This window comes from Ixodes scapularis, unplaced genomic scaffold, assembly GCF_016920785.2.
Source record: "Ixodes scapularis isolate PalLabHiFi unplaced genomic scaffold, ASM1692078v2 PGA_scaffold1__304_contigs__length_218370807, whole genome shotgun sequence".
In the NCBI taxonomy this organism is placed as follows: Eukaryota; Metazoa; Arthropoda; class Arachnida; order Ixodida; family Ixodidae; genus Ixodes; species Ixodes scapularis.
Genome location: NW_024609846.1, coordinates 72,223,333 through 72,234,727, shown reverse-complemented (window position 1 = coordinate 72,234,727; position 11,395 = coordinate 72,223,333). Strand labels below are relative to the sequence as shown.

At 44.8% G+C, this 11,395-nt stretch overlaps 1 protein-coding gene across 1 annotated transcript; it reads left to right on the top strand.

The window, feature by feature from the left end:
* The first annotated feature begins 869 nt into the window (after positions 1–869).
* Positions 870–3,072, top strand: LOC8033763 (cuticle protein 63-like). Its single transcript, XM_029973214.2, has 3 exons — positions 870–919; positions 1,908–2,667; positions 2,942–3,072. Coding segments are annotated over exons 1-3 (771 nt in total). The 5' UTR covers positions 870–910; the 3' UTR covers positions 2,944–3,072.
* Positions 3,073–11,395: the final 8,323 nt, after the last annotated feature.

Here is an 11,395-nt window from a genome sequence, read left to right as displayed (position 1 = left end):
TTACATTGAGAATTCCAGCGCGGCTATTATTTTAAATTCAACCGCAAAGTTACCGCTTCTTCGTCAAGCTCAAGGTTGATATTAATATCTCCTCTACTCTCGAACGTCTGCTACCACTATTGCTGTTCGTTAGGGCACGCTCAGATGTCAAGACCGATACATTTACACTGATAATATCACCTTGGTCATGGTGCGTAATAGTGGCGTGGTCGCCGCGCAATCGCACACGCAAGTTGCATTAAGGACGATAGGCAACGCAAAGTTGCCAGAGAGCGACTCGCTAGAAAGAAATACTACTGCCAAGTTACTTCTGCGAGTCAGGTACTATTATGTTAAGCCAGAGCTGACACTATAATTAAATAATAATGACACTTTACGAAAACATCTCTAAGTAAAATAATTTCGTCGAGATTATCAAGCATGACAAAACATATAGACAGTTTAAACAATTTCAAAATTATAAAATAATCTTTGTCAAGACGAACTTTAATATGCCTCTAGGAGACCGTGGTTAAAATAGTAGATAAGGGGACATAGCCAAGTAAAAAGAAAAATTAACACTTTCCGGTGGATGCGCCATGCCATAAAAGACAAAGAGGCACACGTCTTATACGGTCACATTCTGGGGGTGTTTTTATTCTTTTGTTTCAGTCACGTCTTTGTTGTGAGAAGATTTAATTACCTGGGCACCAACACTGAATAATAATATGCGCAGCGCACAATGCTTCGTCTAGGTTTGGTTGAATATCTCATTAATCCTCAGATCATGTAGCTCTATTTCGAATTCTTGAATTTAAATGGCGTTACTTTTTTATGCTGAAGCTCTCTTACGGGTCTACATTTCCTATAAAAAGGCACGTAAGTCGAACGCAGGCAGCAGTTGGACGCACTTGCGCACTCCATAAGAACCATGACTGGAGTGAGTATCTCTCCATAGGACTATACTTCTCCAGCTGCGTATTTAAAGCGAAGATATTACTGTTTTACCTATTTTCTGGTTTCTCCATCATGATATTCTACCGCGCATTTCACTTTATCTTGTCTTAGCCTTGTGTGAACTGATTACCTTTTTAAACAAACGTATATTCTTTGTGTTACAATGGTAGCCCGGCAACCTTTGAGAGCATAGCAAGCAGATTTAACACAATATATGGTTCGATGTACAGCTGATCAGATAAATCATTATGACCACCTCAACGTTGCAGGAATGAGACCATCAAACTGGCACGCCATGAGCGTTATATACCATATTCTGACGTGGATGCTGGATACCGGCTGCCAGTGATAGACACGTATCCTAATGTTGACTACGCATGCGTATAATTGGAAGGTTACCGATCAAAGCAACTTTGAAAGAGGGCAGCACCTGATGTCAAGATCACTGCTGATCAGCTACACCCATTCGTTGCTTGCCCTGTCCACTGGAACGGGAACCTTTAAAAAGGACTAAGCTTTACGTCATTAGGCCAGAATTGTGCTACGTTGGATTGAGGATCAACATGATGAACTCCAGTTGGTGACTTGACCATCTAACACGTCAAATGTCAGTCCTATCGAGTACATCTGGTACAATCTTATTCCAAACCACCTTGTCGTGATCTACAAGAATGTTGCGACCTGTGCTTACAAATATGGTACAATCTTATTCAAGGCAATGACCACGTATTTATAGAATTTTTGTCAAAATGAAGTGCAAATGTTTTGCGTGGCAAATATGGATGTGCGCGGAATTAGGTTGCTGATCATAATGTTTGGGGTTAGTGCATGCTGAAATTACCATATTTGTGCAATCCTGACGTTTGTACAATATATATTTTATAAAGTTTAAATATTGCACAATGTTGATCGCAATAAACCTCTAAGTTTCTACAGATATTGAACTAAGGTCAAAATTTCTTCGTTTCCAGCTCACTGCCTGCCTCCTTCTGGCTTTGGCCAGCAGTGCCTTCGCTGGCAACGTCCACGGAGGCCTTGGCTTCGGAGGCTTTGGCTATGGAGGCCTTGGCTATGGAGGCCTTGGCTATGGCGGTCTCGGCTACTCCGGCCTCGGCTACGGATACGGCCTTGGTTCTGGCTACGGTCTTGGCTACGGCCTCGGCTACGGCTACGGCCTCGGTTACGGTAGCGGCCTCGGCTACGGTCATGGTCTCGGCTTTGCGCACTCTGGCCTGAGTGGTTATGCTGTCGCTGCTCCGGCTGTGACCAAGGTCTCTACTGTGCACCATGCCCCAGCTGTTGCCTCTTACGCCGTTGCCCCAGTCGCCACCTATGCTGCTGCCCCAGCTGTGACCAGGGTGTCTACTGTCCACCATGCCCCAGCTGTTGCCTCCTACGCCGTTGCCCCAGTCGCCACCTATGCTGCTGCCCCAGCTGTGACCAGGGTGTCTACTGTCCACCATGCCCCAGCTGTTGCCTCCTACGCCGTTGCCCCAGTCGCCTCCTACGCTGTTGCCCCAGCTGTCGCCAAGGTCGCCACTGCCTACCACGCTGCTCCTGCCATCACCACCGTTGCTCATGCTCCAGCCTTCGGTTACGGCTACGGTGTTGGACACCTCAAATACGGTCTCGGACACTTCGGCTATGGACATGGTCTCTCCAGCTACGGCCTGAACTACGGTTATGGTCTTGGCACCTATGGAGACTACGCCACCCTCCTCCGCAAGAAGTGTAAGCTATTCTATCGTTTTGCTATGCCTTTCTTATGCATACATTCACTCGCTCTTGAGTCAGAGAAGGATTATTCTTAATTTAATAATTTATATTATTTCTAGTTTTCATGAGCACGGCCTTTATCGTAACATTTATAATCCCCCGAAGCGTGACATAACCTTTAATTGAATAAATCAGAAGGCGGTACCTTGACTGTAACTAGTGCTTTAAATGTATGACTACGAGCTGCTATAATTGCTGTAATCACTTGTTTTTTTCTTTCCACTCACAGAAATAGGAAGCTGTATCCTGGGTTTTTCAAAGGTCGACAAGGAGAAACAGTCCAGAATGCCAGACTGCGTTTGTATTCGCATATTTTGTATGGAATGTGAACTCCAAATAAATTATATTGCCTGCTATACATTATTGTCCGAGACAAACTTTCTTATTGCACATCGAGGTTCTCACTCCCAGTAATTAGGATTACAGAAAAGAGCAAATTAAGGTGCCGCCATCTGATGGCGTGGCATTCAACTAGTGGCGCAGGAATTGTTGGAATCGAACAACAAAAATTTCGACTTTCTCGGCGACCATTTCGTCGTTTACCCTGAGACTGGGTTTTTTTTTTTAGAAGAGCAGAAGTAACAGAAAAAACAGACAGGTCTCAAACTCAGCTCAAACTGAGCTGAGTTTGAGACCTGTCTGTTTTTCTGTTACTTCTGCTCTTCTAAAAAAAAACCCAGTCTCAGGGTAAACGACGAAATGGTTGACTTCCACCAGCTAGCCTGTACTTTGACTCTTTTCTCGTTTCTCGGCGAAGTCGTTCTATCGTTCACGCCAAGGTAAGTAGCGCGTGGAGTTTGTAAAATGGTAGCCTTTCGCTTAATCTTGCGTTTTTAGGACTCATAAAAGGTCCTTGTCATCTGTGACGTGTGTGGTTGGATATTAATGGCTTTCGTTTTTGCAACATTCCCTCTTGAACTTCGATGTTCAACATGTTGCATATAGGGACCACGTTCATTGCTGCCATTCATGTTTTGCCTAAGCGTCAGACTGGCCTTTCTGTCATTATCAGGGTAAATGAACATAAACAGTGTACTTTTTTAGGTCCTGATGAATCCTTAGCTGCTGTTCTCCTGGGAAAGATTGCATCAAACGGTGACGATTCTGATTTAGAGCTCGCTAAGTGGTATGATAAAAAGCCGATCATGTTGGCACCCACCCATGTTGACATACAACCTACTGTTGAATGCAGACGCTTCTCAAAGGAAGACAGGAAGCAAATCAAAGTCACGAGACCACTAATTGTTGCTCAGTACAACACTTTCATGGGGGGTGTCGACTTGTGCGACAGAATGTTGAGTTTCTATCCAACGACCACGCGGACAGGGAAATGGACTGTTCGGACGATCATTTTCATGATCGATGTTGGAGTTGTCAACTCCTGGCTCCTCCACAAAGCGGACCAAGTTGAACTATATTCTTCAAGAAAGAAGGACATGCAACTGCTGGACTTCAAGTTTCAGCTGTCGCATTATCTCCTACCTGCAGAGAAAACAAAAGCCCTCTCTGATGGCGAGTGTGTCACCTTGCAAGTTCGAAAGCCTGCAGTAATGCCCCTGCCATCACCGGCTGTACGCTGCTTCCCACATGCCTGAACTCGTTAACCAGAAATTTGCCAGCAGGTGCAGAAATCCTGATTGTTCGCAGAGAACCAACTTTTGTTGCTGCACCTGCCAGGTATTTTTGTGCCTGACGGTCGCTCGAAACTGTTTCAAGATGTTAATGTATGGTTCACGGGAAAGGTTTTTAGGCAGTCATGTTTGTCATGTACCCACCCTTTTTATTTCAACTTAGTCCTCTTGTGCAGTCTGTTGCACATTCAGTACCATTTGATCCAAGTGTGATAAAAAGTTAAAACACGCGTCAAATATGTGTGGGCCATGTACTCAACGAAGTTAAATAAAAACATTCTTTTAAAATTTCGAAACAGTTTCGCTATCCGTTCGTTATACGCACTTCCCCTCCCCTAAATTTTCATTTTCACTAAAGTTCCATTTCTTTTTTTCTTTGAGCTGGGGCGGTGATTGTGATATATGTAAGCCGAATATCACAATAACGATGAGGTTTAAACATAGGCTTGCATGTTGAATCGATAGTTACTCATTAGTTTTAATTTATTTGTGTGTCTGTGTGCTTTTTGTGCTTTTTGGCTACTGTATGCTTCATGTGTGCTTTTTGACAACTCCGAAGTTGATATATGATTGTAGGCTTTTAAGCTTTCAAGGCTTTCTCACTAAGAAGACAGGCTTGAAAGTTTCCAGCCGCTACTCGTTGAAGACGATTTCTTAGGTTCGACCTACCGCAACTGTTGCCTGCCTTTTGTTCTTGGGAAGGAAATGCTATTTTATAAACTCAAAAAGCTTCGAAGATTTCAGGCCTGGGAATTACACCGATCAATATGTGCCTTCATGGTATCTCGAAATACAATCAAGATAGTTTCTATTTCGGTACCAAGATACATTAATATCTCGGCATAAAAATACATTTGTGAAATGTATTTCTATTACAGCAGCAAACTCATTTACGGCGTATCTATCGTATCCGAATATTGTTCCAGGACTACGCATCTCTACATTTTCCGTAAAAAACGAATTCCCTTGCTGTTAGTTTTATGCAATGGAAACGATTGTTTCAATGCGAGGTGTAGCAAAATTTGTTATATGAGTCCGCTGCACAACCTCCTCTTCAGGCGGAAGCATGGCAGCCCGATGGATCGCAAGTCGCTAATATTGAAAAAAAAAAAACGAAACAAAACATAAAGGTAAAAAGGCAGGGCTTTCAATAACGGTGTCTGGATCCCCATTGCTTCCTGTAGGTTGCGCAGTAACTAGGGTCCCTATGCAGGCAGGTCCTTCGGCGTGGTCCAATTTAAAGTTTTCTGTCCAAGAATCTTAGAGGACAAGACCGCTATGTGATAACAGGGGTGCTGTGTTTACAAAATTTCTTTTTTCTTTAAATTCTGAAATTTTTAAATCAAAATTTGCTGTTTTTTTTTTTCAAATGTAGGTGTCGGGCAAAAGAACGGGATTTTTCTTGATAATTTTAATCAAGATAGGACACTGGCACGGTACTGCCTAACCTCTAAGGAACACGGGAGTAACAGGTATACTTAGAAAACGATTCAGAGCAAACGACAGAAGGAAATAATAATAAAATAAAACATTAGTTAAAAAATATAAAAATAAGCAGCAGCCTCGAAGACTGTACTTTAACAGTGTGGAAGGTTTTCGAGCAGTGCGGGCTGTGTTCCCGGTCAACACAAAACAAAGTTCTAAATGCTGATTTTTTCGTCGTGACGCTAAAATCTTTTTTATTCAGGAACTCCTCTAATTCGGAGATTTTTGTTCTTCCCTGAGTCTGATAAAACCAGCTCTTGATTAATTTCCGGAGTTTATCTGTATTTACCTGAACACAAAAACTTATACTTATAACACTCGGAAGACATCTGAAGGCAGGCATCACAAGAACTCAAATGCAGCATTGAAAAAGCATAATGTTGCAAAAGGGACAAAAGGCAAATCATGGCTCATTTAGGGCAGATCCGTATTGTGAAGCATGGCAACCAGTCGTCGCCCTCCACTACTATGTCGCTAACATTTTTATAGGCATTCGAGATTGTAGCCATGAATAGTTAGAGTTCATGGTAAGGGGTGTGGCATCAATGACAAAAAATACGAGGACTCCCTCTGGCGTTTGCGATGAACTGCACCCTCCGCACCAACCACGGTTCTGGAAAGATTGCATTTCGGTATGTATCTCTTTTTGTATTTCTTGATACCCTATTACCGTTTATGCAAAAGTGTCTCTGGCATTTCCCGTCATACAAAAGTGAAATGTATACCCGTATCTGTGATTTGACTCTACGTCTATTTTGGTATTCCTACTCTCAAATAGTTTTTTAAGCATCTGCATCCAGTCCTGAGTGAGCTCATAATATCAAAGATGCAAATCAGCACGACTTTCATTTCAGTGAAATTAAATCACACACAATGACAAATTCTAGCGATAAATACACACTGAACAGCACATGTTCTATATACAAACACCCACAAATTTAGACGTTCTATTAGCCCCCAAAATAAATAAGTATCTTACCTCAGCTATTGAAGTGAAATCCCGGTCAGGCAAATGTTCGCTTCGTTTCAGATATGTCTGTAGGCATGATGCTAATATGGTTTAGTTAAACTTCCAGTAAATGTGAAAAGACTGATATCTTGTATCAAAAAAGTCATAAACATTTAGTCGACTGTATGTCCAAAAATTGTATATGTTGCCGTATCGTTTAGATAAGAAGGACAGAGAAGCAAATCGGTGTGGCCATGGCTGCTGCCGTCGGTTGGAACAGCGCGTGCCCTTTTTTATTCGCACGTGAAGCCAGCCCCCCGTGCTGCTTGGTCGTGTTAGGCCAATGGCCGATACACCTTCCTTTCTTTAAAAAAAAAATGAAATAAAACTTCGACACATATATACATTACACACACACAACACACACAAAAGAAAACTATCCCTCTTGCTCAAAGTTCTCGTCATAGGTTAGACGATGCGGAGGAGAGACTCGTCGGGATGATCTTCGGGGCGGCGGCGGCGATGGTGGGGTTTCCGGATGCTGACTGCTGGTGCTACCAAGGCCGCTTCCTGGAGAAGTTATCTGTGGTGGCAGAGTTTCGTCTGCAGTCTCGTACCCGTCAGAACTACTTTCATCTGAAAAAGAGGCCTTTTGTTGAATTTTTAAAAGATGTCGACGATTCCGGCGTATTTCTCGTCCCCTTTCTGTGTAAACCCGGTAGGATCTTGGCCCTCCGCTGCCCACCACCCGCGCTTTCGTGCCCCATGATTTGGGGCCTCTGACTCTAACACAATCACCATCTTCCAGTGGAGGTAGTTGGTGTCCCTGATGCAAGTTCTGAGCATGCTTGCGCAAGGCGCGAGCGGGCCGGGCTGTGAAGTCTGGAAGAAGAGTACGCGGCCTACGCTTCATCAGTAGCTCTGCAGGCGCTTCTCCACACTCGAGTGGCGTCGCTCTATAGTTAAGTAAACCTAGCCAAAAATCTTCGCCGGAATGTAGACATTTTTTTAGGAGCCTCTTTACTACTTGAACCCCTTTCTCGGCGTGGCCGTTGGACCTGGGAAAGTGAGGACTAGAGGTCACATGCACGAAGTCAAAACGCGCAGCAAAATTTGTGAACTCTCGTGGAGTGAATTGTGGTCCTCCATCTGTACATACCTCCATAGGTATTCCGTGTCTTGAAAAAATGCTTGACAGAACGTCAATAACTGTTTTAGACGTCGTGTCCGGCAGCTCAGAAACTTCCGGAAAATTCGAGTAGGAATCGTAGACGACTAAATAAGCCTTACCTGCGTACTGACACAGGTCTACTCCAACTCTCGCCCATGGCTGCCTAGGTGTTTCTCGCATCATCAGTGGTTCATCTGGATGTTGATACGCAAAATATTTACAGGTCGAACACTTGCTTATCCACGCAACGATGTCAGCTGTCATTCCTGGCCAAAACATCAATTGTCGTGCACGAGATTTACATTTCCCTATTCTTAGATGTCCGCTATGTACACGATGTAGCATCTCGCGTCTTAGACTTTGCGGGACAATAACTTTAGTGCCCTTTAGCAGTATGCCATCAATCACTGAAAGTTCCGATAGGAATGGCTTAAACTTGCCTTGCAGTGGTGCTTTATTCATAAGGGCGTTGATGACGTCTTGCAGTTCGCCATCTTGCGCCGTTTCCTTGATGAGTCGTGTCCTGGTCTTGTCGCTGACAAGAGTGGCCAGTACAGCTGCTGCGTGAACCTCGACATCGTCTGTAGTTGAATCTGTGCTTCTTGTGTTTAGGCGGGACAGCGCATCTGCCAGTACAAGTTGCTTGCCGGGGACAAACTGTAATGTGAAATCGTATCGCATCAGTCGTAAAAAAAAATCGCTGAAGTCGTGGCGGCATGTCTCCAATAGCTTTTTTTTTATATTGCTAGTAACGGACGATGGTCCGTTTCGATGGTGACGGACTGACCGTACACAAACTGGTGGAACTTTTCGCATCCATAGACTATGCCCAGATTTTCTTTTTCAATTTGTGAATATCTGCTTTCACTGTCTGTCAGTACACGTGATGCATATCCTACTGGGCGCCATTCCTTCCCGTGCTGCTGGAACAAGGCAGCCCCTAGTGCTGCCTTTGATGCGTCTGTAGACAGTTTAATTGGTTTGGAGGGGTCAAAAATAGCCAATATTGGAGCTTCTGTCAGCATTCGCTTTAATGCACACCACTCCCCAGTATGGGCACTGCTCCATTCGAAGACTGAGTCTTCCTTGATCAAGGCTCTAAGGAGAGTTGTTCGATCGGATAAATTAGGAATGAACTTTCCGAAGTAATTAACTGCTCCCAGAAGGCGTTGAACCTCTTTCTTGTTCTTGGGAAGCGGGAGGTCCTGAAGGCACTGTATGAGTTCAGGGTCTGGTGTGATTCCCCTCCAGCTTATGTCGTCGCCGAGGTAGCGTATCGCTTGGACACCAAACTGGCATTTCTCAGCGTTGAGTGTTATTCCCCCCGATCTTGCAGCTCTCAGTGCTGCTCTTAGTCGCAAGTCGTGCTCTTCACGTGAAGAGCCCCAAACAAGAACATCGTCAATATAAACTCTGACACCTGGAAGATCGTCAAATATTTGGCTCATGGCCTTTTGAAAAACCTCGGGTGCTGAAGCAATGCCGAAAGGAAGTCTTAAATAACGATAGCGCCCAAAGGGTGTCGCGAATGTACAAATTTGGGACGTGTAGCTGTCAAGTGGAATTTGATGAAACCCGTTATTCGCGTCTAATTTGCTGAAATATTTTGCGCCTGTCAATTCTGCTTCGATATCTTCTCGACGCGGCAACTGAAAATGTTCTCGTTTCAAGGCGGCATTTACGTGCTTGGGGTCCATACAAACACGGATCTTCCCGTTTTTCTTCCTTACTACAACTAAAGGGCTTATCCAGTCAGTGGGCTCCTGGACCTTGGTGATTATACCGCCTGCGACCATCCTCTCAAGCTCGGCCTTCAAGGGATCCCTGAGAGCATGTGGAACACGTCGGGCTGGTATAACTACTGGTTGAGAGTCTTCTTTGAGCACCATCTTGTACTCCCTCTTGGTTCTTCCGAGGCCCTGGAACAGTCCTGGGAATTCAGACATCACTCGCTGCTTGAGGCTGCTGTGGTCACTTATCGAGTCCACTCTGTTAACTAGCCCAAACTGTTCACACGCTTCAAGGCCGAGAAGGGCCTGCTTCCCTTTCTTCATGACAAAGAAGATAAGTCGACCTCTTCGTCCGTGAATCTTTACTTCGAGAGAAACTTTCCCAACGTGCTCTAGTGGTGACCCTCCGTAAGAACGTAAGGTGGTGGAACTGTGCACCGGTGTTGTTGACAGCCGTAGTCTCTTGAACATTGAGAGTGGTAGCAAATTAGCTTGGGCACCGGTGTCAACTTTTAAGCGGGCGTCGTGGCCGCCTAACTTCGCGGTGATGATCCAGTCACGTTCTATTTGCTTTTTTCCGTCCACGGTTAGAATGTCAAAATCATCGGTGTCCCCGTCCGAGCTCGTTGCTGGATCGAGCACGTTGTCAACCGACTTCTTTGAGCTGTTGCATACCTTGGCGAAGTGATTCCTCTTTCCACACTGTTTGCAAATATTGCCATATGCTGGGCATCTGCGGGGCTCATGAACAAAGCTGCAGTACTTGCACTCTCTTCTCGCTTGGCGCTTTTCGTTACGAGCCACCGGCTCGACATTTTGTTCCAGCTGTTCGAAAGCTTTGTTTTGGTTTTCGGATATTTCAGCGGACTTGCAGAAATCAACTGCCTTGACAAGGGTCAGATCCTTTTCTCGGAGAAGCCTTTCCCGAAGTTTTTTGTTGGATGTGCCATATACAATTTGGTCACGCAGCATAGAATCAGACAAATCCCCGAAGTCGCAGGTGCTTGCCTTCGTCTTCAGGTCAAGGAAGAAAGTCTCGAAACCTTCTCCAGGCAACTGTACTCTGGTTCGAAAGATGTATCGCTCGTAGGTTTCGTTGACCCTCGGGAGGCAATATTCTTCGAACTGATTCACCAACACATCGTAGTTTTTCTTCTGCTCTTCTGTCAAGTTGAATGTGTTGAACACGTCGATTGCTTCTTGACCGGCAATGTGCAGGAAGGTTGCAGCCTTTTGGTATTGCGTTCTTGGCTCCTTGGTCTCTGTGGCTATGAAGTAAAGCTCCATCCGTTGCTTGAACCGCTTCCAGTTCTCGGCAGCATTTTCAGATAGCCGCAGTCCTTCTGGTGGCTTCAGCTCAGCCATGCGGAATCTCAACTCTCACCTTTAGGCCGAAATTTCTGACACTTCTGACACCATGTATCGTTTAGATAAGAAGGACAGAGAAGCAAATCGGTGTGGCCATGGCTGCTGCCGTCGGTTGGAACAGCGCGTGCCCTTTTTTATTCTCACGTGAAGCCAGCCCCCCGTGCTGCTTGGTCGTGTTAGGCCAATGGCCGATACAGTTGCAGTGCATTATGGGGATACAAGCAACTCCATACAGATGACGAGCCATGAATTAGATTTCTACTGCGGTTGTGAAAAATTGTAACGCCCGCTTTTACATTTTTTTGTTAGGATACTATGAAAAAATGCGAGATGTTTACAAATATCTGTA